Raw genomic sequence first — 27,667 nt, 5'->3', positions numbered from 1 at the left:
CACACACACACACACACACACACACACACACACACACAGAGAGTCACAAGACAATCCCCAGAGCTTTTCTCCTTTTTTAATCAATGACCACCTCATCCAGCTTTGGAAATCTGGACAAAGAGGAGGCTGAAAGAGGCCTGGTTCAGTGTCTGAGGGTCTCTGAGTGAGTCTGCATCAGCAGGTGGGCCCCTGCTGGGCCTGTCCATGGGTTGGGCACAGCAGTTTCCTGAGTAAGAGCCTGCCCCACCCTCAGGGCAGCACCCCAGTCCAAAAAAAAAAATCAAGGCCCTACAGGCTTCCGCCGGTTTCCAAGGCCCTCAGGACAGTCAATAAATAGGTTAGATTCTGAGCCAGGCCTGGGAGGAGGGAGTATACAAAGGGCAGGATCAGCTGCCCAGGGATCCCAAAGATTCCCAGGTACTATCCTGCCCTTTCCCGACAAGGAAGTGAATAAATAGACCTCCAACTCAGGAACAGGGATGTTGGAGCAGAGGAACCCTCCCCTGGGAGTTAGTAATTAAGTCTCATGTTAAAAACAAACCAGCCCCAGCCCCTGAGAGTGTCTACAAAACCCTACAGGATTGGGTGAAGGGCTAGCCTGCCTGGGGGCACACAGTACCCAGCCCTGCAGGGTCCTGGAGGAGGTCTCATGTCTGTTCTGCAGCTCCTGGGGCTCCCTCCTCCTTTGGGGGTGGCTCCAAGAAAATTGGGGTGATTGATGGTGGCTTCTTCATTCTGGGAAGATAACAGGAAAACGAATAGGGAGGAGGTCATTAGCTACGTCCCCTAACCCCACTAGTCTTCCATTTCCAAGGACAGAATAGAGTCACTCACGAGTAGGGGGAGGCTGGGACCCCCACCACCAGAAAGTGGTTCCTCTTCCGAAACAATCTCCACAGGCCCCGGTGGTTGCCACGTACATCCAGGTCCCAGATATGGAGGCACTGGTGGGGGTGGGGTGGGGCAAAGGCAAGAGTCGGAGAGCTGTGGGGAGGGCCCTTGGCCAACCCCCTCTCCTCAGCAGCCTCCTCAGTTTGCAAGAGGTAGCATCTTCAAGAATATGGATTTGTAAAGGGGCTTAGAAGAGAGGCTCTGAGAGTATGAAGAGAAGGTTCTGAGGTGGAAGATTCCAGAAAGGCTCCTTGTATCTTGGGGAGGGGTATTCCTGGGGTAGGTGTGGTATTGAGGCACCTTGGCAAGCTGGGTCCAGGTGGTGAAGTCATCATCCTTCTCCATTCGGATAAAGGCCACATAGGTGTGGCCCTCCGTGTCTGGCAGGAAAGAGTCTTCACAAGGGTTCTTGCTGTGGTCCAGAACCTCAGCTTCACTGTAGCAGGGAGTGGGGGAGAAAGGCCAAGACAGGGCCTACCTCATGAGTGTGTCACACAGGCCCTGTGCTTTTAATGCTCTACTGCTGCCATCTTGGAATTCTTAACATTTGTTGTTTTTTGGCATTTTTTGGCCACGGCACATGAGATCTTAGTTCCCCAACCAGGGATCAAACCCGTGCCCCCTGCATTGGGAGTGTGGAGTCTTAACCACTGGACTGCCAGGGAAGTCCCACTTAATAATGTTTGAACAAGGGAGCCTGGTTTTCATTTTGCAGTGGGCCCCACAAATTATGGGACCAAGACTCCCAGTATTGACTTCTCCTTACCCCCTGCCTCATATACCCCACTGCCCTAGGCCATACCTGAGCAGCCTGTGAACTTCCACTTCATACGCTTCTTTCTTCAGACTAAAGGAGAGGGAGAAATGGGTCAGGGGAGGGAGTAGCCCCTCAAGGGATGACATGGAGATTGGGGGGAAGCAGGGCTGGGGTAAACACACAGACCGTAGGGCTAGTAGGGCCTGTCAGGCACTGGTTATCAAGGCCCCTAAATATCCTCCCCTTGGCCGTCCCCAGCCCCCACCTGTCCACGTTCCTCAGCTGGACACCTGGAACCGTGTTGAACTTGTGCTTCTTGAAGTAGGCCTCCTGGAACGGACGTGAAGGTGAAAATCAGGGCATTACACTGTCTGGCCCACACCTGCCTGCTGACCCACCACACATCCACGAGGCCCACAAATGAAGTCCTAGATCTATAAAGGTCCCTCTGGCTCCACCATTGCCAGAGAGCTCATGCTCATACTGGCATCTCATGCTACTGACCCCTGAGCTAGTCCTTGTCCCCAGTGGCGCTCCCTGGGCCTGCTGTTCTAGGGCCACAGAAGCCAGGAATGGCCCCTGCAAAGGGACAGGCTGGACTGGGAGGGAGAAAACTGCTATGACTAAGGTACTAAGGGTGAAGGACATGAGGTCACTCCCCGTCCCTCTCGGAGATGAGTGGGGGCCTTGTAGTAATCAGCCTCTGAAGGCCCTTCTGGCTTCTAGGAGGTTCCAAGCTGGAAACTCTCCATTCTTTACACTGGGTTGTCTCAAGGCCTCCCTGGCTATAACTGGGGAGTGGCCCTTTGGACACAGCGATGAAGGGGTGGGGACCTGGGGCCCTCTCTGTTCACTTCAGGCTGAGGCTTAGGCCTCAGCACTTGCAAGGACAGGAGAGGGCAGAGTTTGCTGGGCTGGACGAGTGCGTGGCAGCCGAAATATGCTCCCCACACCCACAGTCTAGTGCTAAAAATAGTAATGATAAAAATAATACCAGCTAATCCTTATATAATGTTTACAGTCCAAAACATATTATACATATTAACTCATTTAAACCTCATAACCTCACAACCCTATGAGGTAGGAGTATTTTTATCCTCATTTCACAAATAAAGAAACTGAGGCAAAAGAAGGTAAGTAATTTCCCTAAGGCTACATGGCTAGTGAGTGGCAGAGCTGGGGTCGCTCGAGTCCATGTTCTTGCCCCTTTTACCACACTGTGCCCTATGCCCCAACACCCCTGCCTCCCACTCACATGGAAGTAGCCATTCATGTTGAGGCCAACGATGCCAAAGTGGTAGGACCGGGAAATGTCAGGGATGATGCACTCTCGGCCTCGGCGTTGCTCCGGCATCCGCATCCACATATCCCAGTCCCAGAGCTGGGGGCATGGAAGACTCTGAGAGTTACGAGGTTCCAAGCTGGTAGGGGACTTCAGCCCACTCACCCTACCCTGCCAGGGTACCTTTTCCGGTGTGGGCCACTTGGGCTCAAGCTCCTCCTTGTACAAGGACTTCCTGAGCACCCATCCCAGCCCAGGCATGGTCTCCACGCGGTACAGCAGTGCTGGGTCCTCAGCTGTGTGTTCATACCCCTGGGGACAGGGGGCCGTGATGGGAGGTATTAGCTCGGGGCCTCTACCAACTCCGCAGCTGACCCCTGGCCACTCAGCCTACCTGGTCATTCCAGGCAGAGATACAGTACAGGCTGTCGTCCTCCTCCAGCAGGTGGATGGATTGGCTCAGGAAACTGAGAGGCAGGGTCCAGGGGTTCAGGGAGGGGCAAGGACAAACCCAGTCACACAGTGATGCTGGAAGAACTGGAGATGGGACTCCAGAGTCATGCCTCCTTCCCCCAGAGCCCCACTGTCTCCATTCATCCTTTCTACTCTCTACTCCAGCCCCAACCCCCACCAGCCCACCTTTGCTCAGGCTTTTTCCCCACTTCGGAGCTTGCTTCCTCTGGAAAGTTTTCCAAGACCCCTCATTGCCTTCCTCCCTGGAGACCCAGTCATGCACAGAGGCTACACAGCTTGGAGCTGCATGGAGGGACACTTCCCTCACCTGAAAAAATCCACAGCGATGTCCAGGTCCTCCTCCAGAACCACAGCAAACTTGGCTTCCTGTAGGGGGTGGGGGACAACATGATCCCAAGGGGGACTTTCTCATCCCGTCTCTTCCACCTCCATCCCACTTCTCAGGCAGCACTACCCCCATTTTCCACATCAGGAGGATGAGACCCAGAGAGAGGAAGAGCTTGCTATATAACAAGACCAGACTTATGCCCATGTTTCCCCTCTCTAGGTCCAAGAGTTTTGTCTTTACTACTCACCGGAAACAGGTTGAAAGTGGCAGTGAGGCTGGCCTTGTAGTGCTGGGTGGGGAGTAGGAATAGGGCACATGAGCTTTGGGGTGGACAGTGGGGCCAGGTGTCCACCCCTTCCATCCTTGCCTAGGCGGTACCTGAGACACACGGGCGTTCTTGATGCTGATGGGAGTGTGCTGGATGCCCCTCAGACCAAACAGCGCCACCACATCCATCGGCTCCTAAGGGGCATGGCCGCTGGTCATCATGTGAGCCACCCGCCCCCTGCCCACCCCTGTAGGCTCTGACACGCCAAGCCCTGCACATTTCGTGGCCCTTGCCCGGGCTGTCTCCCTTGCCAGTCCTCTGTGATCACTGCTACTCAGCACCAGCAACCCTGCACTCTGCTCTGCCCAAAGCCCCCAAGCCCCACTCACCTCATAGTAGCCGTCGATGAAAACTGTTATCATCTGGGGAGACACCCCCTGGGCTGAGAGTAGAGAGCGCAGCATCCTGGGGAGCCCAGGGTTGGATTAGGCCTCTTTGTCCCCCCAAATCAGGACTCCCCTGTGCTTACAGATGGGCCCAGATTCTCCATGTTCACCCCCAAAGGTGAATGCACCTAGAATCTGTTTCCATTCCGCCCACCTCAAGAGTTCCCCCTGCAGGTACATGAGCCTCGGGTTCCCACCACTGAGCACCCTCCTGTTCAGTGCTGGATACAGCCCCCTCCCAGGCTCACCGGTACAGGTAATTGGGCCGGTTCCCCGCAATGACAGCCACAGGCACATTGAAGACCTTGTTGTCTGGGAGCTGAGGGACAAATAGTGTTCAGCTCTTGCCTCACTCTCTCTTCAAACTGGGATCCCCACCCAGGGAAGAGTCTTGAGGGAGAGGGAGACGCAAGGGAAAAGGCAGAGGGTCTTCCCTGTCCTGGCCCCTCCACACACTCAGCCCAACTCCAACTCTAGGCCTTCGCTCACATGGCCTGCTCCTTCCCCACAACCAAGACGCCCCGTCTTTCAGAGCTCAGCATAAATCCTCAGCTCCCGGTTCCCTCCCAGGCTGGGGCAGGGAAAGCCCAACCTGGACCTTTCCTGGGGCCCCTTGCCAAGCTGGGAAGGAGTCCGGGCCTCGCTGCCCAAGGCCCCACTCACTGGGTCAGGGCTGAACTCGATGGGTGTGGGGTCCTTGCAGCTGCACACACTCCCATAGCCCTCGACTTTGCTGCAGAAGCGGTGGCGGCGACGGTTCAGCTCTGTGTCTGCCCAGTGGCACTCTGCTTCTGAGGGAGGGATGAGGTCAACAGGATGAGGGCATGAGGCCAGTGTGGTTTGGAGAACACCAGGCACCCAGTCAAGAATAGAGTCCCGTGAAGAGAACCCAAATGCCTATCCCCAGCCCATGCACTGCCCTGGAGCCCAGCGCCCGCTAACCCCACCTTCAGCTGAGCTCAGCGGCACATCTGTCTTCAGTAGGACTGGATCCCCCCAGGAGGAGAGGGCAGGTGACTTAGAATGTTTCTCCCCGAGGACAGGACCTGGCAGGGGGCAGAAATGAGGGGCAATGGGGGCCCAGGCTGCAGTTCTGGAGCTTCTTCCCATCTCCCGGCCCACTTTCATCCAGCCTACCACCACCGACTCCTATTTGCCCCCAGCCCACCCCATCTCCTGGAGTTCTGCTCCTCTCAGCCCCTTCATACTACAGGGCGGATGGCCTACGGTCCTGGCACCTCCTTTTCGTCCCACGAAGGCCCAGGTGTCCCTCCAGCCCAGGGCAGGGCCGGCCTGGCTGCCTAGGCTCCTCAGCAGAGCCTTGGCTGTGTCCTTGAGGTGGAAGGAGCCCTCATCCTGGGAGACCAGAAAAGGTGGTCAGCCTGATTGGCACAGCTCCAGCAGACCTAGCATCAGGGAACACTAACTACATGTCAAGCACCATGTAAAACCTTTTACTTAAATTAGCTCATTAAACTATCACAACAAGCCTTTGTGGTTTCTATCATTTCACAGATAATTAAAGGCTTAGACAGATTCTGAGAATCACCCAAGGTCACTAGGCTAATTAGTCCTTAACATGATCCCACACAGTCTGCACCTCTGTCCCCTGCTACCTCCTTGCCCTCTTCTCATCACCCTTCTCCTCCCCTCCCTTATTCTACTCCAGCTCCACTGGCAGCCCGGCTGTTCCACACCAAGCACCTTACCAATTCAGGGCCTTTGCACTTGCCATTCTTTCTATCTAGAATGCTCTTCCTCCAGATATTCACATGGCTCACTCCTCACTTCCTCCAGCTTTCTGTGCACAGGTCTTGTCCTTACAGAGGCCTCCCCTCTCTAAAATGCACCCCCATCACCCTGTCTCCCTTGCTTAATTTTCTTCTTCATACAAGTTATCTTTTCCTGACATGGTAGATTTATTTGGCTGCTTTTTGTTGCTCTTGCCCTATTGGTGTAAGCTCCATAAGGGTAGGGACTCTGTCTTGCTCTCCATTGACAAGGATAGGATTGGAACCTGGTCACCTTCCTCCAGAGGCTCTTGCCACTATGCCATATTAGGGGCACAGAACCCAGGGCCATGAGCAGGGCTGGAGCTAGGGGTGTTGGGAATGGGGCCAAGGCAGAGTCACTGACCTTGACGGTGCAGATGAGCACTCGGCCAGGTGCCACCATGTTGAGGAACAGCACCATGGCCTCATCCTCATGAGGCGAGTACGTGTCAAACACCCGCTTTGCCATCACATGGCCCTGGCAGGAGACACACCTCTCATGAGTTAGTGTCACCAGCAAGGAGGGCTCAGCTTTGGCCCTCTAGGTCCCCTACCCCTAGAACCTCACCGTGGCCTGGTTGAGGACGATGACATGGATGCCCCGGCCCTGCTCCCGGGCCTCATCCTCCAGCACCTACAGGGTAGCAGAGACAAGGTCAAACTCTTCACTCTGGCATTTGAGGTCTCTCTGTCTTATGGGCACTTAAAAAAAACAGCTGCATGAAACAAAACCTCCCCTCCTTCCTCTGCTTCTGTTCACACAGTTCTCTTCCAACCCAGCCTGAAGGCCATCTCTTCCAGGAAGCCTCCATAGCACCCCCATCAAAAGAGATCCCATCTTTCTACAACACCTCCCGACCCCCCGCCAGCTTTCACGACTCTTAGAGCCCTTGACTATCTCAGCCTCATGCTGGAGGTATCACCGTCTCACAGATGGACCCCTCAAAGTAGGGCCAGGGCTGACTACCTCCAGGTTCCCAGCGTCCAGGACAAGACCGAAGCCAAAGAAGGGACCAGGAAATAAATAAATAAATGGGACCACGAAATAAATAAATCACTGAATTAACTGCCTACTAATACTACTGATCACTTTTGATAATATCCCACTACATATAATACAGTTCACATAGCTTACATTTAATCCTGACAAGCAGAAATCATTAGTCCCAGTCTACAGATGAGGAACTGAGGCCTCCGAAGTCACACAGCTAGAAACTGGCAGAGCTGCAGTTCCCACTCGGGCAGTGGACCCAGAGCCAGCAGACCACACCGTAAGTAGAATGCAGTGACCGTACACTAGACACCAGCCCACTCACCGTAGTGCCGTCCACTGCTACGTACACTTTGCTGCGGCTTGAGTATACCTCCACATCCAGCACCCGTCGGGGACCACTGCCTCTGCGCCGTGGGGACTCCAGTCGGCCCAAGGCCTCATCTGTGGGTGTGTGACAGGTCATGGAGATAGTCCCTCCAGCAGTGTCTCACCCCTTGGGATCTGCCCATCATTTCAGCCACAGGATCCCAGGGGACGCCCCCTCCACCACCAATCCCATCCTCAGTCTGGTCCTACCATAGTCTTTTTCTGGCTCCGGGTCTTCATTGGCCTCGCTGATTGCTCTCCGCGTGTCCAGGATCAACTTGATGTTGACAATGACGGTCACCAGTAGGAAAAGCACAGCTCCTGTCTGACGGGAGGGGTGGGGACAACTAAAGAGGGGCACCCCCTAAAGATCACTGCACGTCTTGCTGAAAGGAGGGCTCTGGCTGAAGTGATGACACAGGGAGAACCTGTGAGGTTTTGCCTCTCTTCCCTCTGTCTGACCAGCTCTACTCCCCCAGACCTGGGTTCAGTTTCACGACCACCTCCTTCAGGGACCCTCCCCTGACCCTTCCCCCTTCATCAGGGCGCTCCCTACCCAGAACTCCTGTATTCTTCCATTTGAGCCTTGATTCCCTTGGTTCCTCCACAATTAGTTCCTAGAGATGGAGCCAGTCCCAGAGAACCACGCTGGGGATCAGAAGACCTGGGTCCTAGCCCTGACTGCCTGACAGGTGTGGGTCCTGGGCAAAGCCTTCCTGATCCAACTTCAGGTTTGTCAGAAGCCTAGGAGGTTGTACTTGGGTTCTGATTCCAGAACTCTGGACCCAACCCACTACCTGGTAGGGACACGAGACAAAGAGGTTTCCCACCCTCTTTCCAGGGTGGGGGCAGCCAAGGTAGGTTCCAGTACCCATAGTCTAGGCTGGGGTAAAGCTGGGAGGGAGCCCCTGGGAGGTATGGGACACCTCTATACCTGACAGAATCTCCGCAGGGCCCGCTGGTTGGTCAGTTTATACTTCCAGGTAAGATACCAGCTCCGCTTTTTCCGAGCCCCAAAGGGCTTGATGAGGGGGCTGGGCTTCCAGTCGTCCATGCCGGATTGGGGGGTCACCACTGTCCTGGCCAACCCATGCCTTCAGGAATCTGAGGAGACCAGAGGGTCATGTGGGGTAAAGTTTTCCTCCCAAAGTCTGATGCTTTCTTGGGGAGATGAAGGAGAACCCCCCAGTAACTCATCCTTGCAGCATCCATGCTGTGTGACCTGGGAAAAGTGGCTCAACTTCTCTGGAAAGGAAACCTTCAGAGGGATCAGATCACCTGGAAACTCCCCTGGGGCTGGGGAAACTGACAGGACTGCCCATTGTCCCAAGGCTGGAGGCCAAATAATCGGCTCTCAAGGCTCATCAGTCCCTAAAAGAACCAAGCCCCAGGCCTTCTTAGTCCTAGGGTGAGCGAAGGGCAGCGACCCCCCCCCCATTCTCCACCCCCTTCCGCCCTCGCCCCCTCCTATCTGGCCCTGCTCTTCTCCTCCCGCGCCTTGGGCCGCCCCAGCACTCGGGGACTCGCCCCGGCCATGCCACCCCTCCCGGACCCCCGCCCAGAGACACTCACGGCTCAGGGGGCCCGGGCCCCGCTCGGGCCCCGCTCGGGCCCGCACTGCTCGGCCCGGCGCTCCGCGGCCTCCGCCTCCTCCATGCCGCTCGCGGCCCCGCCCCGGCCCGGGCGGCCCGCCTCCCCGCTTCCGCCGCCGCCGCCGCCGCCGCGGGGTGAGAGGGCGGCGGGAGGCGCTTAGGGCGGTGGCTGGTGTCTTCCCCCAGCGAGTAGCGGTAGTGCTCGGTGCCTCGGCTGCCTTGCAGCTTGCTGGCCGGGTGGGCGGCTGGGGGAGAGCAGCTTCCCCGCTCCCAACACTGCGTGGTGGCAAACCCGATTGGGGTCGGAGTCCTAGAGCCTTGGAGTAGACCGCAGGGCACGCCAGGGTCAGAGGGGCTACAGGCCTCGGACCCAGATACCCCTCCCTTTGCTTGGGCAAGCCTGCACCCAGGTCTAGAGCATGCGAGGCCACTGCAGACTACGGGGGAATTGAAAACCTGGTTCTACCACCCACCTAGACCTTGGACAAGTCACTTCACGTCTCAGCCCAGGTTCCCTTCTCTGTGAAATGAGTATGACCTCATATGACACTCCATGGCAGTCACTGTTCTAAGTAAGCATCTTACTATATTAACTAATTTAATTCCACAACAACTCCATGAGGTAGGTACTGTTACTATCCCAATCTTTTAGACAAAGAAAATGAGGCCCAATATCATGAAGTTGGTAAAGCTAGAATTCAAACCCAGGCAGCCTGGCTCCAGATTCCACTCTTAACCCCTCACTATACTGACAATAATAACACTTATAGAGTTTAACACATGTGAAGCACTTAGCTTAACACAGTGGTTCTCAAACTTTAGCTTGCATCAGAATCACTTGGAGGACTTGTTAAAACAGATTGCTGGGCCCCATTCTTAGAGTTTTTGATTCAGGAGTCTGGGGCAGAGCAGAATACTGCATTTCGAAAAAGTTTCTAGGTGACGGTGATGCTTATTTGAAGTGAGTGGGTAGCCATGGCACAGTTTTAGGCAGGGAAGCAACATAATCCAATTTAAGAGAACATTTACTGTTTTGTGGATAACAGATGAAAGGGAGACAGAAGAAGCCAGAAGATAGGTTAGATTTTTTTTGAGCTCTCCATATTCCATCTGCTTCCTGAAATGGTGGGATGGTATCCCCAAAATGTTAACAGTGCTTGTCTCGGTAGTTGAGGCAATCAGTGATTTCTCCTAATAAGTATGTGTTAGAATAGAAGAAATCCCAACACATTTTTAAAAGGCATTTTAGAAAGGTGTCCCGCAGGCTTCCTCCCTGACCCTCTTCTCTCCTCAAACTCCCTCTCCACAGAAGATCTCATCCACTCTCATGAGCTCTCTGACCATCTAGATTCCTAAACTCATATCTGCAGACTTAGCCTTTCTCCTGAGCTCCAGGCGGACCTGTGTTCAACTACCAGCTGGACATTCTCATAGGTCCCTCCAATTCAACATAGCTCCTGCTAGAATCAACTCTTCTCACTCCCAGTCCTCTTCTTGTGTTCCCTTCCTTCATGAATGGCATCAGATCAAACAGCTGGGAGTCACCCTCGATTCCTTGTCTCTCTCCAGCAACCAGTCCAGGTCTGTTTGCTCACCATTGTATTCTTTGTACCACATACAACGGCTAGAAGATAGGAGATTCTCCATAATATTTTTTGAAATCATTCGTTTTCTGGACAAATATTTATCAAATGCCAGTATAAACAAATGAATGTTACTGGTCACCAAGTCTTGTCAATCTTACCTCCTAAAGAGTCCTCCTCCATTCAGGTCTAATTCTTTTCCAACCTTACCACCAGCCGCTGTCCAGGCCATTTTAGTTTCTTATCTTCTAGCTGGTCTCCATGACTCCAGATTTTTACCCCTTTAATTCTTTCTCCTTGCAAAATCCAGAGTATTTTTTCAAAAAGGCAAATCTGTTTTGTAAATCTCTGATTTAAAACCCTTCCATGGTTCAAGGCATACTAAGGAAAAGTAGGTTACTTAAAATTACAAAGGTAACAAGCTAAAAAATAATGATAGAAATGTATAGGGCCAATGGAAGAAGGAAATACAGAGTGTGAGGTAGATCTTATTTATCATAATAGGAAGTCAGTAGACAATGTTTAAAATTAAGACATAGTGGTATAAGTCTATTGTGGAGTTATGAGTATAAACACCAGGAAAAAATAGCTGAACGTGGTTGCCTCTGGGGAGTGGGACTAGAGGTGGGAAAGAATAGGTTGCGGTAACTATCTTTTCATTATAAATCCTTCTGTAACCATGGGCTGGAATTACTTGGATTAAAAAACAAAATCAAGGGGCTTCCCTGGTGGCTCAGTGGTTGAGAGTCCGCCTGCCGATGCAGGGGACACGGGTTCGTGCCCCGGTCCGGGAAGGTCCCACATGCCGCGGAGAGGCTGGGCCCGTGAGCCATGGCCGCTGAGCCTGCGCGTCCGGAGGCTGTGCTCCGCAACGGGAGAGGCCACAACAGTGAGAGGCCCGCGTACCGCAAAAAAAAAGAAAAACAAAATCAAGCCAAAGCATAAAATGCTTTTTAGGGATCATCATTGCCCATAGAATAAAATCCCAGCACCTTAGAACCATCTTTTATAACCTTGTTACTCAAAGTGTGGTCCCTGGACCAGCAGCATGGCCATCAGCAGGGAACTTGTTAGAAATGCAGAATCTCAGGCCCCACCCCAGAGTTACAGAATTGTAATCTGCATTTTAACGATTCCCAGATAATTCATGTATGCGCAGTCAAGTTTAAGAAGCATCAGTTTACAAGATCAAGCATGATGTAGCCCTCTTCGGCTTCAATACTGGTTGCTCCTTTAGTCTACATTTAGTGGCTACACTGGATGTGTGTGTGTATCAGTGGCTAGCTAAATTCCAAGCACTGTTTTAGATCCAGCTCCTCTACTCCAGGAAGCCTTCCAAAACCCTCTGTAGTTCTGTTACCAATGTTCCTTAAAATCCCACTTCCCTAACTGAGGATGCTTAACGTCACTCAGCAAACATTCATTGGGCACCTGCTGAGTGCCTGGCTGGACTAAGTGCCGGAATCAGGAGAAGGCGCTGAGCTCTTTCAGGTGCATATCCAGCATCGCCCAGCCTCACCCATTCCGGAGCCAGAGTCAGGAGAAGGCGCTGAGCTCTTTCAGGTGCACATCCAGCATCGCCCAGCCTCACCCATTCCGGAGCCAGAGGTGTGTGCGCAGCACTCGAATGTACACACACACACACACACACACACACACACACACACACACACATACACACCCTCTGCGCGGCTTTTCTGAGTGTTACGGCGCCCTCCTCCCGCCCCCACACAGCGCGGGCGGGGACCCACCGGTTCCGCTCTGCACTAGCTGCTGTGAAAGGAGGACCCCTGGGAGCGGGATCCCGGCGTCCGGTCGCCCAACCCTGTTCAGGCTTAGGCCCGCATGGAGGGGACTGCGGAGTCCCAGACGCCTGACCTGCGAGACGTGGAGGGCAAGGTGGGCAGGAAGACCCCTGAAGGGCTGCTCCGCGGGCTGCGAGGCGAGTGGGAGCCGGGAACCTCTGGCGCCCTGCTGCTCCCGGGGGCGCCTAGCACTGGCCACAGCCTGGGGGACAAGATCATGGCGCTGAGGATGGAGCTGGTGAGTGTGGTCTACACGGGCCAGGGGCACGGAGTCTCCAGCATGGGGCCGGAAGGGATGGACTCGCGTCCCCAGAGTTGGGCTGGAGAGGAGGGAGTTAATATTCCCCACCTAAGTCCTCAGGATTCCTATCAGATCAATCTTTAAGCCCTGGGGTCCATTAATTGCGTTCCCCAGGAAGGGTGAGTGGAGTATTGATGGGCCCTGAGCACTTGGGGTGGGAGGCTCAGGGTTTTTTCAGTTGTTTTTTTTTTTTTTTTGCCAAATAATTGGGAGGGGAGAGGTGAGGATTGGGAAGCACTGAGAACCTAGCACAGCACAAATCTTCCCCCTCTCGCCTCACTTTGGGGCCACCTCTGCCCCCAGCCACCATTGTAGGGCAACCAGTTTTTTCTCCTCTTGCAAACTGGGCCCAGGGTTTGTTCCTCAGAGGCTCCAGTATCCACCACAACACTCAGCACAGAAGAGATTTGGGCGAAAACTGCCTGGGCTAGGGCCACTAAAAACATCCTCTTTCCCCAACGTTCCCCCACACCCACTTAAAATATTTGAAAGTTCCTAGAACCTTAGCAGACACAGAATAACAGCACCTGCCGTGTTGGTCCCATCACTGCAGACTCAGTCTCCTTCCTACCAACCCCCAAGTACACTGGATATTTGCATCTCATCTGCACTTCCTTGGGGAGAGGAGGAGAAAACAGGCACCCAACCCCTTCCCTGTTGCTGCTGGTCTAGATTCAGAGCCAAAAGGGCAGTTGGGGCCTCCCAGGCTCCCTAGGGCCCTGGTTCTGTTGAAGGGGGTGATTTACACCTGCCACCACTTTGTGGCCAATTCTAGGGAACTGAGGAATTGCCAGCCACTTTCTGGCACAGAACCAGGAGCCCACAGTGAGTGTGTCAGCTAACAGGTCTTCCTGGAGCCCCACTGTGCCCAGCTCTGTGCCAGGCTGAGGTGTGTGTGTGTGTGTGTGGAGGGGGTGCCTTTGGGAGGGAGGTCATGGGCGCTACCTGACAGCCTGAGAGGCTGGGAGGAGAGATTTGTGGGCAAAGCAATCAGGAAAGGCTCCCTGGGGGAAGGATTTGAATGCCATATGTGCACTTGGCCTTGAAGATCGGAAGCTATTGCCAAATTCTCCAGAGCAGGGCTGTAACTGTGCCCACCTAAGGGAGGGGTCTGGCTTTGCCTCACTGTACAAACTTTAGCTCAGGGCCCAGAAAGAGCTAACTTAGAATGTCTTGCTTTGGAAACTAACTTTCACCAAGTGCATGTGCCAGGTATCATGCTGAACATTTTACAAGATATTCTCTTAGTCCTCACAGAGACTTATTAGGTATGTGATATTTTATAGATGAAGAAACTGAGGCACAGAGAGGTTAAGTAACTGCCCAAGTCATACAGAAAGTAAAAAGCAGAGCCAGGCTTTGAACCCAGGTGATTTGCCTACACTTTACATCTTCACCGTTGAGACCTGCTTTGTGCCAGATGCATTAAATGCCTTTCATGTCACTGGAGTGAGAAAAGCAGTCATTATTTTCCCATTTCACAGAGCAAACATGCTTGCAGGTGTTAAGGGGCTTGCCTGAGCTCATACTGGGGGGAGCCGTGCCTAGTCGCTCTGGCTCTCTTTTCTCTCTTTGGTGCAGATTACCTGTTCATAAACTTTAAGGGGTACATTTTAATTTTGATTGGGTCTCTCTGCATTCCTGACCTAGCCTGGCTTGGGGCCCGAGGCTGCCCATGAAGAACTCAAGGGAGGGAGCCTTCTGGGGTCCAGCACAGGGAGAGGCTCCCTATGTGCCCCACGGACTCCTACTCCATTCCTTTCTCCCTCCTCAGCAGAGGTATCTTAGGTTTCTTTATGCACTCTGCCCTACACACTGGGTGGCACCCAGGGGGACAAGGGTGGGGCAGGGGGTTTCCCCTGGAGCCGCTTGTGGCAGAACTAGTCCAAGCCCTCTAAGTACTGTCCTTCAACTGTCCCTCACTCAGCTTTCCTGCAGGGAGGGGGCAGTCCTGCCCTTGAGGCCAAGGTCATCACTGCCTCTAGGCCTCTCCCTCCCCTACTACTCCCTCCCCAAAAGTTGACTGAACCAGACAGACCCCGGGATTTGTGGGAAGGGGAAACAATGGCAACTTCCCCTACTTAATCCTCCCACCCAGAGAACTGTTGCTATGACAACCCACCCCCACAGAGCAGTTTGAGAAAAAGCTTTAGGCAAGGAGAGAGAAGGCATGGGTTCAAGTCCTGGCCCTGCTCCTGAATAATTTTGTGATCTTAAGCAGAGCCCTGACTCTCTTGGCCTCAGTTTTTCTACCTCCTGGGGGAGAGGGCGAGGGGAGAGAGGGGTAACAATAGTCTGGGAATCTCATTCTAAAACCAGGGAGCTAGGACTGAGATCTGTAGGCTTTTATCCCAGGGCTTCATTTAGATTGAGCCATGAGTGAGCCATACTTGTGATCTTAGGGCTGGTCAGAGGGTTTGGTGTGTACATGTTAAAGGGAAGAATGGGGAACCTGAATCCCCCTGGAAAGAGAATTGGGTTGGAGTGGCCTCTGAGGCTGCATCTCTCCTGAGCTGTTTATCCCCTTTCTGTTTCCAAAGAGATGGTGTGAAATGACTGTTTCTTTTTCTGGCAAGAAAGCCTTGCTTTCTTCTATTCTGGGCAGTGATGCTTTCACAGTCAGGGAATCCCACTGTCACAGGACTATAGAATCTGGTCCTCAGATTCATTTGCCGCCAACATGATAAAACCCAGCCCCCTGAACCCTGGGACCAGCAGAGGGACCAAGGATAGTATAGACAAGAGAATCATAGAACTGAATCTGACCTACCCAATCCTAGGCTAAGCACCATAAACGAACTGGGCAGGACCTGCTGCTCCAGGGAGCTCATAGTCTGGGTTAAGGAAGAGAGAGACAGACTAGCCACTCTGGCACAGGTGCTGTTGGAACTCAGGGAGGACTTCCTGGAAGAGTCTTCATTATAGAGTGGCATGGTCAGATTTGTGCTCTGGAAAGGCACAACTGAACTGGAGAAGACAAGCTGTTTCTTCTGGTTGGAATGACTCTCCATGGCTTTGTCTGGCTAAGTCCCACTTGACCTTCAAGTCTCAGCTCATGTCCTTTATTCTAGGAAGCATTTCCTTACTACTCTGGTTATGGTCCTCTAGGTACCCACAGCTCTCTGTGCAGCATTTGCATCCCCTGGCATTTTCTGCACTGAATTTTAAGTGCTTGTGTCATTGTCTTATCTTAACCCACTAGACTGTGAACTCTCTGAGGGCAAGAAATGGTCTTTTCTTGCTTTATCTACACAATGCCATGCCTATAAGAAACACTCAATAAATATTGTTCCATGACTGAATGGCTTAATTCCACCTTAAGGAAGTGTAGGGAAGACTTCCTAGAGGAGGTGGCATTTGAGTTGTGACTTGAATAAAGTCAGTGGGAATTCCAGTTCAAGGTGGCACATTAAACACATGCATTTACCTCCATTCCCCCCCTGAAACTCCACTAAAAGCCAGTAGAAAGATTATTTTTAAAGCTGTGAAGCCATTATGACAAGAACAGGAGAGAATATGACAGGAACAAAATTTTGGAAGCTGAAAGCAGAAGGAAGAGTAGTAACTAACTTAGTAGACTTGAAAAAAGCTGAATTCCAAGCCAGCAATGAGGAAAGTTGAAAAGCAACCCATTTTGCACCTCAAAGGTCTCAGGAGTTGGTCTCAGATATTTCTAGATCTGAGGGTGCAAATAGAGCTGAACACAAAAGGGTTGATGAATGTCTGTTTAAGAATCATACTCGGGGGCTTCCCTGGTGGTGCAGTGGTTGGGAATCCGCCTAACAATGCAGGGGACATGGGTTCGAGCCCTGGTCCAGGAAGGTCCCACGTGCTGCAGAGCAACTAAGCCTGTGTGCCACAACTACTGAGCCTGTGCTCTAGGGCCCATGAGCCACAGCTACTGAGCCCGTGCGCCTAGAACCTGTGCTCCGCAACAAGAGAAGCCACCACAATGAGAAGCCCACACACCACAACGAAGAGTAGCCCCCACTCACCGCAACCCGAGAAAGCCCACGTGCAGCAACGAAGACCTAACGCAGCCAAAAATAAATAAATTAAAAAAAAATACTGGTTTTCATTTATATTAGTGATATAAAATTGGGAAAAAAAAAAAAGAATCATACTCAGGGGACTTCCCTGGTGGCCCAGTGGTAAAGAATCCGCCTTACAATGCAGGGGACGTAGGTTCAATCCCTGCTCAGGGAACTAAGATCCCACATGCCGCGGGGCAACTGAGCCCGCGCACCACGACTACTGAGCTCGCGCACCTCAACGAGAAAGCCCACGTGCTGCAAACTACAGAACCCACGCACTCTGGAGCCCACGCACCACAACTAGAGAGAGAAAACCCATGTGCCACAACTCGAGAGAAGCTTGCACGCCGCAACGAAGAGCCCGCATGCTGCAACTGAAGACCCGATGCAGCCAAAAATAAATTAAATAAACAAATAAAAAATCTTAAAAAAAAAGAAAATATTTAAAAAAAAAAAAAGGGACTTCCCTGGTGGCAGAGTGGTTAAGAATCCACCTGCCAGTGCAGGGGACACGGGTTTGATATCTGATCCGGGAAGATCCGACATGCCGCAGAGCAGCTAAGGCTGTGCGCCACAGCTACAGAACCTGCACTCTAGAGCCCGTGAGCCACAACTGCTGAAGCCTACATGCCTAGAGACCATGCTCTGCAACAAGAGGAGCCACCGCAATGAGAAGCCTGCACACTGCAACGAAGAGTAGCCCTGACTAGCCGCAACTAGAGAAAGCCTGCGTGCAGCAACGAAGACCCAACGCAGCCAAATATAAATAAATAAAATTTATTTTTTTTAAAAAAAGCATCATACTTGGGACTTACCTGGTGTTCCAGTGGTTAAGAATCCATCTCGGGGCTTCCCTGGTGGCGCAGTGGTTGAGAATCTGCCTGCTAATGCAGGGGACACGGGTTCGAGCCCTGGTCTGGGAGGATCCCACATGCCGCGGAGCAACGAGGCCCGTGAGCCACAACTACTGAGCCTGCGCGTCTGGAGCCTGTGCTCTGCAACAAGAGAGGCTGCGATAGTGAGAGGCCCACGCACCGCGATGAAGAGCGGCCCCCGCTTGCCAAAACTAGAGAAAGCCCTTGCACAGAAACGAAGACCCAACACAGCAAAAATAAATAAATTAATTAATAAACTCCTACCCCCAACATCTTAAAAAAAAAAAAAAAAAAAGAATCCATCTTGCAATGCAGAGGACGCCGGTTCAATCCCTGATCGGGGAACTAAGATCCCACATGCCGCGGGGCAACTAAGCCCGTGCACCACAACTAGAGAGCCTATGTGCTATGGAGCCTGCATGCCATAGCTAGAGAGAAACCCACACACTGCAACGAAGAGCCCGCGCCACAAAGATCCTGGCGTGTCACATCTAACACCTGACGCAGCCAAAAACTAAATAAATAAAATACTAAAAAAAAAAAAAAAAAAAAAAAATCATACTCTAAGGATCCCTCCCCAACTGGGCAACCAAGTGCCCAGAACTCCTTTATCATCGCAGAAAACTGGAAATGTAAGTTTTGGAAAGAATAGAACAGAAGGAAGGGAGGAAGGGGAAGGGAAGAAGACTGGAAGGCAGGAAGGAAGAGAGGGAGGGAGGGAAGGAGGGAAGGAAGGAGGAAAGAGGAAAGGAAGGGGGGAGAAAACAAAGCAGGAGAAGCATTTTTAGTAAGAAAAATTTTGTTTAATACATTTAGTTTGGTCATGGACTACATGGTTTCACTGTTAATAAATTTGTCCCCAGCACGAAATAATTGAAGATGATCTCTTTTATCCTGTGTCATTAATAGTCTGTGCAGTCTGTGGTACTTCAGTTATTTATGTCCACATCTCCTTACTGAAACTGTAAGCTTCTGTTAAGCAGGGAGAGTTTCTCCATTATCTTTGTAATTATTAGAAAATCCAGGTACCCAATAATCATTTGTTTAATTGAAGTCAACAAATATTCTTCCAAATGTTGTGATGTTCTTCCAAAAACACAAATAATTTCAGGTACAAAATTTTCTGTGCTTATGCCATAGTAGATAAGTTAACCATAGTAATATGTAAAGCCAAATAGCTACCATTTATTGATTAGTGAATACTTGTCAGGCAGTATGCTCTGCCTGTTAATGCTCCTTCTATTTCTGAAAATAAACCTTTAAATTAGATAGTATCCTCTTTTTACAATGAAGAAATGATGGTTTAAAGGGAAAAGATATTCCAATTTCATATGACTCATTAATGGCAAAACTGGAACTTGAATCCAGGTCTGTTTAATTCCAGTGCCTATATTTTTCTCAGTGTACAAAGTTGGTCTGATTTCTGGCTTATCACTGTAGGTGTGACTAAAGCAGTTATTTCCTGAATAATTCAATAAACATTTATCAAGTAATATATATTTAAAAAATAATAGAACCAAAGGTCTCCAGGTTGGGAGACACCAAGCAAAGTTTGAGAGCAAGAGGGATTAAATTAAAATATACTAAATGCTAATGTAATACCCCTCCCAGCCTTTCCCTTACTTGGCTCCCAGAACATTGGCAGCTTTGCTTACATTATACTCTCTAGACGGGTATAATATAGTGAATGTGATGAACCCAAGAAAAACACACACACACACACACACACACACACACACACACACACACACACACGCAAGGTACTACCTACAGGCCTTACCCAATCAAACATCCTAGCAAAATAACCCTTAGTGAGGTTCAGAGCTGGCAAGCCTCAGGCACAGAGAGTTTCCATCAGCTTTTTAGAGACCACTCTGAAGTATAAGCAGCAGCTAAAGATTGTAAGACATCTGATGAAGCCCTTTAACTATATAGACCTATACAAACAGAAAAAAGCGACTTGAATAAAATGGAGATAATTCAAGGAGATAAGAACTTAAACAATCATTAATTATATCCTTAAAGAGATGAGATAATATTGCAGCCATGAACAAAAACAGGAAGTTATTAAAAAAACATTCAGAGAGGGCTTCCCTGGTGGCGCAGTGGTTGGGAGTCTGCCTGCCGATGCAGGGGACACGGGTTCGTGCCCCGGTCCGGGAGGATCCCACATGCTGCGGAGTGGCTGGGCCCGTGAGCCATGGCCGCTGAGCCTGTGCGTCCGGAGCCTGTGCTCCACCATGGGAGAGGCCACAACAGTGAGAGGCCTGTGTACCAGAAAAGAAAAAAAAAAATCAATAAGTAGTTATTTGGGAATTAGAAGGTAAGTACCAAAATAAACAGCTAAAAAAGCGATAGTAGCTGTCTTTGGAAAGTGGGATTTAGGACTAGGATGGGGGAACTGTTATTTTTCATAATAAATCTTTGAGAACTGTTTGCTTCTTTAATCTATGTGCATCTATAACTTTTATTAAAAGTAAAGGTAGGGAATTCCCTGGTGGCGCAATGGATAGGACTCTGCACTCCCAATGCAGGGGGCCCAGGTTCGATCCCTGGTCAGGGAGCTAGATCCCACATGCGTGGCGCAACTAAGAGTTTGCATGCCACAACTAAGGAGCCTGCATGCTGCAGCTAAGGAGCTGGCAAGCCGCAACTAAGGAGCCAGCGAACCACAACTAAGGAGCCTGTGTGCTGCAACTAAGGAGCCAGCAAGCCACAACTAAGGAGCCCATGAGCCACAACTAAGGAGCCTGCCTGCTGCAACTAAGACCTGGTGCAACCAAATAAATAAATATTTTTTTTAAAAAAAGGTAAACCTAGGACTTCCCTGGCAGTCTAGTGGTTGACACTCTATGCTTCCACTACAGAGGCTGCAGGTTTGGTCTCTGGTCGGGGAGCTGGGATCCCACATGCTGCACAGTGTGGCCAAAAAAAAAAAGTAAAGCTAAATAAAATGAAATTTTAAAAGTTGTGTGTGGCAGGACCTGGGGTTCCCACAGAAATATCCTAGAGGTGAAGTTAGAGGGATGGGCAAGAGCTGTATTATGACAGGCTTTTGAAGACCTGCTGCTAAAGTGCTTAGATTTTATTCTCTAAGAGCAGTGCAAAGCCTGAAAATGTTCTTGAGCAAGGGAGCGACAAGTTCACACTTGTGCTTGGGGAAGATAACTCAGTGCATCTGAGCTAGAAGGGACCCTAGAGATTACCCAGTAAGTCAAACTTACTCCCAGTGCAGACAAGGAGACTGGTGTATAGTAAAGGGAAGCCCCGAATTCCCAGCCAGTGAGATTCTGACTCTTTGAAGCTCTAGCCAACCCTTCCCTTCCACAGCAGCTGCTACCAACATCCTGAAGGAGGACCAGGTTAGTGCCTTCTTTACCCCCCCAGCTCCTGCCTCATTTTGGCCCAGTCTACTTCCCAATTAACACTTGGCTGCCTATCAGGCTACTCTTTGAACAGGGGATTTTTTTTTTTTTTTTTTTTTGTGGTACGCGGGCCTCTCACTGTGTGGCCTCTCCCGTTGCGGAGCACAGACAGGCTCTGGATGCGCAGGTTCAGCGGCCATGGCTCATGGGCCCAGCCACTCCGCGGCATGTGGGATCTTCCCAGACCGGGGCACGAACCCGTGTCCCCTGCATCGGCAGGTGGACTGTCAACCACTGCGCCACCAGTGGGAAGCCCCAGGCTACTCTTCGGATGACTGCTTCTAAGTCTTACTGGTGAATCTGGACTGGTTCAATAGTTAATACCCTAACTGTGAAGTTCAAATCTCAGTAGGATTGGATTTTAATACTTAACACTTATTGAGATTTTACTCTGTACCAGGCACAGTGCTCAGTGCCTAAAAAACATCACAAAATTCTCCCAGCCACCCTGTGAGGTGAGTGACCTAACCCTATTTCACAAACAAGGAAACCCAGGCTCAAAGAAGGTAAGAAAGTTGCCCACAGTCATACAGCTAATCAGTTGTAGGGCTGAGATTTTAAACAGCAGTCTCTCTGCTTCTAAAGCCTACACTCCAAACCATTCTATTTCCATGCTTCTTGAAACTGAAGCATAGTTGTTTGGATCACAAGGTAGAGGCCTCTAGAAACATTGCGGAAACCCGTGGCCCAGAACCTGGAACTGATTCCTTCTCCCACTCCCCTAGGCTTACCTGCGAGCCATCGATGTGAAGATCCTACAGCAGCTGGTGACCTTGAACGAGGGCATTGAGGCAGTGCGCTGGCTGTTGGAGGAGCGGGGGACATTGACCAGCCACTGCAGCAGCCTCACCAGCAGCCAATATAGCCTGACAGGCGGGAGCCCAGGCCGTTCAAGGCGAGGCAGCTGGGACAGCCTGCCAGACACCAGCTCCACTGACCGACTGGACAGTGTCTCCATTGGCAGCTTCCTGGACACAGTAGCCCCCAGCGAGCTGGATGAACAGGGCCCCCCCGGGGCTCCCCGTCCCGAGATGGACTGGGCAAAGGCTATACCCGGCGGGGAGAGGGCCAGGACTGAGGTGGACCTGACAGCCACCAGGCTAGGAAGCTTGAGGGCTGTGTGGAAGCCCCCAGGGGAGGGGCTCCAAGGTGGACCTCCTGAGCCACCAGAGGATGAGAGTACCAAGCTGGGCTTTGAGACCCACTGGTACTGGGGCCAGTGCCAGGATGATGTGACCTTCCTGTAACAACTCTTCCACCCTTTTGTACTCCTATGGCTCTTTCATCGCTCGGCCCTGGTCTCCCTCAAATTTATTCTCCCTCAATCTGGGATTAGGAAGAGGCTGCATTGAAATCAGTTACCATGGAAACCTGGCCTCACCATCTCTCTGATCCCTGGGGAGGCTCTGCCTTTATCCTTCAATTATTGGGTCCCTAGAGCTATTTTCATGGATACATTGACTCTAGAGGCTTGACCTGTGGCTCCAGGTGTGATGGTATCTCTTCCCCTTTCCTCCCAACTGGGATTTGATGGTTTAGCATCCCTGCGAGATCACTTATGAAGAGATGGGGGTATAATTGCCTCACCCAACATCTAGCAGCCTTGGCTCCCCTCTTGGCCAAGATGGAGGATTGTGGAGGGTCATGGACATTCAAGGCCAACCCTCCATGGATTGGCCCTCCCAGAAGCCTTTGGGGTTGGTAGAGCCACCCCTTCCTGTCTGGTGAGTGATGTCATTTCCTGCCAGGATGGATTAGCCTTTCTGTACCAGTCTTTTAGTGATGATAGGTCAGTATAGGGGTGTCTGAGCCCCTGCTGCTAAGTGAGACCATATCATTTATTCTCCCTACCATTACTTCTTGTGAATGGGAACATGCCACCCTCCTCGCAGGAAGGTTTCTCAGTCAGATGTTTGTACTTCTTCTCAGAGAGGTTCTTAGTATTTAAACAGGGAGTTCTCATTTTATCCTAGGGATTCTCACTTCCTCTCTGACCACACGCCTGTCTGCTGCCAGCATTCCTATATCTGTGCTTTTAGGGAGGAAACTGGCAGGAGCCTCCATCTACAGCTCTCAAAAGTCTGCTTGGCCTGCCCTGCCACAGTCCCCTGTCTTACTCTGTCCCTGGGTTGCCCCCATTCTTGTATTCTGGCTCCAAATCTGTCCGCCAGGAGGTTCAGCCTTTGTGTCTCCACACCTTCTCGGTTTCCACTTTGGGCCTCAGACCTTTTATATGCAGATGAGTCCCTCAGCCTTCTCTCTCCAACGCTGATGGGAGCCAGAGGGAGGAGAAGCTTGGGGTGTACCAGAATCTCCAAAAGGGGGAGGTATCTTCTCAGATCTTGTGATTCCCCTGCCCCCATCCTGCCCCAGACCTTCCACCATTTGGTTACTAGGATGCCAGCCTGAGGCCAGGACACAAGGAATCCCCTTGTCTAGGTTACAATGGGGGGTGTGGCAGAGAAAGACAGAGGCTCTTTGGTCCTAGGGCCCACATCCTGGGAGGGGGGAGAATAGGAGGGAAAAGCTGCTTTCCTTCCTCCCTTAGAGCCAGCTTTAGACTTCCTGGACCTGCTGAGGGAGCAGGGCACTGGCTCTGGGCCTGGATCCCAGGGCCCTAGTGAATTACACCAAAGGAGGGACTCAGGGAACCTGCCAACCTGGGGCTCAGGGAAGGGACAGGCCCAGAGAGAGGGTGGGGACAAAGGCTGTGGCTGATGTCAGAATATGAATTATTGGAGGTTAACCCTTTGAACCCCAGGTAACTGCCCCTATGTTGGTCCCTGTCTTTCCTGGGCCCTGAAACTAGATTATTGGAAGGCAAAAAGGAGAAAAAAGGATGTCAGGTGAGCCTTGCCTATTTGCTGTGCCCTCGTGAGTTGGAGGAGTCTTCCTCAAATCCTGGAATAACTCCTGCAATTTCTCTACTGTTCATTCTATGCTGAGGAAGGGACGGAAGCCAAGTTGATTATCTCCAGTTCCCCTAAACTCCTCAAGTCTGGTTCTGCAACCCCCCACCCCAATCCTTTTGGGGCAATACATTTCCTCCTCTCCTCTCAAAGTGATTGAAATCTCTAAAGAATATCTGTAAGTCTCTTCTTTGCTGCCCACCAGCCCTCTCCTTACCCCTCTAGGTCTTGGGGCTCCTGACCTCCCCTTAGGCTGGGAATTCAAATACCCTTTCCCAATACCCTGACTCTGTTGCCATTTTGTGGTGACTTATGGGTAACTACCTTTCCACTTGGAACTATTGTATTCCTTTTCAAAGCTTGCTTATTCATTTAATCTATAAACTTCTGAGCTGAAGAGGTTGTCCGCCCTCTTGTGACCATTATGCACCATTGCTGGAATAGCTGGGTGAAACCTTCAGGCTCAAATATAGCCTTAAAGAAGACCAGCCCTCTCATTGCACAGACAGGTTAGAGAGACAGGCCTACAGAAGGCAGAGACTTTACCAGTGTCACCCATGGTAAATCTGTGACAATGCTCAGGTTAAAGAACCCAGATCGCCCGCCTGCCTGCCTGTCCACCCACAATTCCATCACTTGGCCAGACTGTTTCCCCACCCCACCCTGTCACCACCCAAGCCCAAAGGATCTGAAAGCAATTTTCTCCCTGTTTTAATAGGTTCTTACCCCACCCTAGAGAGGCAGCTCGATATTTAGAGAAAGAGCCACAGGCTCTGAGGAAAGAGACCCTTGGACCAGGATTGGGTAAAGGGTGCATTAATATGGACCACAGATATAAGGAAGATCAATCTTGGACCAACTATTTTTCTGGGAAGGTAGGGTGAGTAGGCCCAGACATCATGGGGGCAGAATTCAACATTCCAGACCTGGACGTGAGAAGCAGGGGATAGGGGTGGGAGATGAGAGATAAAGAAATCCAGTTGGGTCCTGTGGAGATGGGGAGCTCCAAAGTCAGGGGATTACAGCTCAGTTGGACTGGCATCTGAGGGTATTGAGGGGTTGCAGAGGTGGGTGAGTGGGGCTGCCTGGGAACTCCAGGTAGCCTGGACATCCCGTCTCAATACCTTAGACTCCATTTCACTACTAGAGAGGCCCAGGAACCCTTGGCAAGCACACATTCTTGGTCCCTCCTACCTGCCTCTGGACTGACTGTTTAAGGCTTAGCTCTCCTGTTAGTTTAGACCTTTCCGGGTTATGAGGAGGACCTGTTTAGGAGCTCAAAGAAGAAAAGGGTGAAAAGGGAGAAAGATGCAGAGAGACAAAAGAGAATGGGATGAAAATGGAGGCTTGAAGATATGATCAGAGGGAGCATACTATCCTCCAAGTGGGCTGGGGACTTGTCAGGGCTCGGGGTAAAGGCAGAGATGACAGAGCTCCTGGCAGCTGCAGAAACAGTGCCTGGGAGTATAAGGGGTGGTGCTGGCTGGGATGAGTCCACCAAGGAGATGAGACCATGTGAACGGGCAAGTGTAAGAGCCTGCATTTAGGATGGGGTGGTGAACTTGCGCACTGGACTGACTGGAAGCTCAGTGGCAGCTTAGGTGAGAAATGCTTGGATCTTGCACTGGATGCAGGCTCACTCTGTGCATGGTGCCAGGCACATACTGGATGTTCAGTGATACCTGTTGAATGAATGGAGGAATGAATGTAAACCCACGAAGAGATGTGACTTATAATTTAAAAAGTGGTTAATTAGGTAGTAATAGGTAATTTAAAGTATTATTCCATTTAATTCTTAGCAACACTGTAAACAATGCATTATTAACAGATCATAAGTGAACTATGGTAGGAACCTACGTCAGTCTGACTGCAGGGGCTTCCAGGAAGTCTTTTCTGATTCCCCACTCCCCTCTCTCACAGACCTTACGCTTCTAGGAGAACAGGTTATGCTGCCCAGCAGCAGGGCCAGTGTACATATTTCCTATTGCTGCTGTGACAAACTTAACGGCTTAAAACAACACAAATGTGTTATCTTACAGTTCTGGAGGTCACAAGTCCGAAATCAATTTCATTGGGTTAAGTTAAAAGTTAAGGTGTTGGCAGGTCTCTTCTGGAGTCTCTTCTGGAGACTCTAGGGGGCAATCCATTTATTTGCCTTTTCTAGCTTCTGGAGGCCGTTTGCATTCCTTGGCTCATGGCCCCTTCCTCCATCTTCAAAGCTAGCAGCATAGTATTTCTCCTCTCTGACCTCTGCTTCCATTCTTACATCTTTCTCTAATTCTGTCTCCTCTTAGGAGGATTACTTTGTGATCAGATATCCTTGTGCTTACATTGGGCCCACTGGGGTAATCCAGGATCATCTCCCCATCTCAAGATCCCTAATTTAACCATATCTTCCAAGTCCTTTTTGCCATATAAGGTAAAATATTCTCAGATTCTGGGGATTAGGACTTGAACATCTTTGGAGGAAGGACCACTATTCAGCCTTCCACAAGCAGAGATGGAGCGTGGGCAGGAGGATGCATCCACACCCAGAAGGAGCCTCTATGCTTTGCCTAGCCTCCTTTGGCCTGGAGTGAGAGATGGTGCCAAGGGGAGCTAGCCAGGCCCAGGCCCCATGTCTGGAGAATGGCAAATGCCTCCTGCATCTTCACTGCCAAGGAGAGCTGAGAGTGAAGGTCAGACTTGGGAGAAGTTCTCAGTTTAGGGAACTTTTCAGGACTGAGACGTCCCTGGTGAACATGGTGGAGGGTTCTAACAGGCTCTATCTTCAACACTGCCTCCTCTCCACGACCATTCTGTGCTCCGCCTCAAGGCAGAAGATAATTACCAGCTAACTAGCCTGGGCTCTCTCTAGAAAGGGTAGATTAGTTGTCTCTCTTTTAAATTATTATCTTTTTATTCCTTAATAGTTAAACCATTCTCCTCAGAGCGGGGTAAACTCTCATCATCTGTTGATACTAAGTCTCTTTTTGTTTGATCTTTTTTTAATCCCTGATCCCTATTGTCATTCCTCTCCCTGACCCAGGTATACACGTTAATGTGTTCAGTATGTGTTTGGATATATATGTATCTTTGAAAATATAAATAATTATGTACTTATGTGTTTTAATATATATAAATAGTAAGCCAGCCTTTATAATGAATTGCCCCATATTACAGTAATTTAACACAATAAAGATTTATTTTTCACTTACACAGGAGCACAGGTATTCTTGGTTGTACAGCTCTCCTTCACTGCCCATTTCAGGTCCCAGGCTTCTTCCATTTTCAGGTGGTGATAGGCTGATCCTGCATCATAAAGTTCCCTGTCAACTTTTCACCAAATTGTTTTACCATCCATTAATGACCATTTTATTAATTGGTTATTTCACTAGCAATTACAAAATGATGATTTCCTAATGCTATTATTTTTTCTTTTGTTAGTTCTAATTTTGTACAGAAAAACATTTTCACATCCTCCAGGACCATCTGGTTACCCTGAAATAAAGTTCAGACCAGAATGGCAAGATAAATGCTTAAATCTCTTCCCTTATTTATCCCTTTCAAAGTAGTAAGTTGATGT

At 50.6% G+C, this 27,667-nt stretch overlaps 2 protein-coding genes and 1 long non-coding RNA gene across 12 annotated transcripts in view; 1 reads left to right on the top strand and 2 right to left on the bottom strand.

Moving 5' to 3' along the window:
* Positions 1-56: 56 nt before the first annotated feature.
* Positions 57-17,750, bottom strand: POMGNT1 (protein O-linked mannose N-acetylglucosaminyltransferase 1 (beta 1,2-)). Of its 9 annotated transcripts, none has more exons than XM_027108642.1 (22): positions 9,151-9,261; positions 8,513-8,682; positions 7,789-7,903; positions 7,535-7,653; positions 6,787-6,852; positions 6,583-6,696; positions 5,685-5,802; positions 5,394-5,492; positions 5,110-5,237; positions 4,695-4,765; positions 4,390-4,465; positions 4,111-4,194; positions 3,980-4,021; positions 3,712-3,770; positions 3,325-3,397; positions 3,114-3,242; positions 2,904-3,029; positions 1,914-1,978; positions 1,694-1,738; positions 1,192-1,327; positions 835-944; positions 57-735 (listed from the first exon to the last, which is right to left on the bottom strand). In XM_027108642.1, the coding sequence occupies exons 2-22, from the start codon at positions 8,630-8,632 to the stop codon at positions 648-650; spliced, it is 1,983 nt and encodes a 660-aa protein (XP_026964443.1). In that variant the 5' UTR covers positions 8,633-8,682; positions 9,151-9,261; the 3' UTR covers positions 57-647. The 9 variants fall into 9 exon arrangements, with proteins under 9 accessions (XP_026964443.1, XP_026964440.1, XP_026964439.1 ...); XM_027108641.1 differs by having other exon boundaries at positions 61-735; positions 5,655-5,802; positions 9,151-9,270; XM_027108646.1 differs by lacking the exon at positions 9,151-9,261 and adding an exon at positions 8,135-8,195 and having other exon boundaries at positions 61-735; positions 8,513-8,622.
* Positions 12,398-22,550, top strand: LURAP1 (leucine rich adaptor protein 1). The gene is made up of 2 exons (XM_027108669.1): positions 12,398-12,796; positions 21,919-22,550. Exons 1-2 carry the CDS (start codon positions 12,599-12,601, stop codon positions 22,438-22,440), a joined length of 720 nt encoding a protein of 239 aa, XP_026964470.1. The 5' UTR covers positions 12,398-12,598; the 3' UTR covers positions 22,441-22,550.
* LOC113621634 (uncharacterized) overlaps positions 19,997-27,667 on the bottom strand; it is a 30,652-nt gene continuing 22,981 nt past the window's right edge. Inside the window, exons 5-8 of one of the 2 annotated variants that reach the window (XR_003433242.1) lie at positions 27,300-27,393; positions 25,673-25,784; positions 21,925-21,996; positions 19,997-20,035 (exon numbers count right to left, since the gene is read on the bottom strand). This is a non-coding gene — a long non-coding RNA (uncharacterized LOC113621634). The remainder of the gene's footprint in view (positions 20,036-21,924; positions 21,997-25,672; positions 25,785-27,299; positions 27,394-27,667) is intronic. The other variant, XR_003433243.1, reaches the window with a different exon arrangement.

This window comes from Aethalodelphis obliquidens, unplaced genomic scaffold (genome assembly GCF_003676395.1).
Source record: "Aethalodelphis obliquidens isolate GAN/ISIS:26980383/991018 unplaced genomic scaffold, ASM367639v1 scaffold9, whole genome shotgun sequence".
Lineage (NCBI taxonomy): Eukaryota > Metazoa > Chordata > Mammalia > Artiodactyla > Delphinidae > Aethalodelphis > Aethalodelphis obliquidens.
This window is presented reverse-complemented; position numbering and strand designations above follow the sequence as displayed.

Excerpts from the sequence above, each read along its gene's own strand:
- POMGNT1 (XM_027108639.1), bottom strand. The coding sequence starts at position 8,632 with ATGGACGACTGGAAGCCCAGCCCCCTCATCAAGCCCTTTGGGGCTCGG. Across the intron at positions 7,654-7,788 it reads GGAGCCAGAAAAAGACTATG|ATGAGGCCTTGGGCCGACTG; the intron begins GTAGGACCAGAC and ends ACACACCCACAG. Across the intron at positions 5,493-5,654 it reads CGTAGGCCATCCGCCCTGTA|GTCCTGTCCTCGGGGAGAAA; the intron begins GTATGAAGGGGC and ends GCCCCCTGCCAG.
- LURAP1 (XM_027108669.1), top strand. The coding sequence starts at position 12,599 with ATGGAGGGGACTGCGGAGTCCCAGACGCCTGACCTGCGAGACGTGGAG. Across the intron at positions 12,797-21,918 it reads TGGCGCTGAGGATGGAGCTG|GCTTACCTGCGAGCCATCGA; the intron begins GTGAGTGTGGTC and ends CCACTCCCCTAG.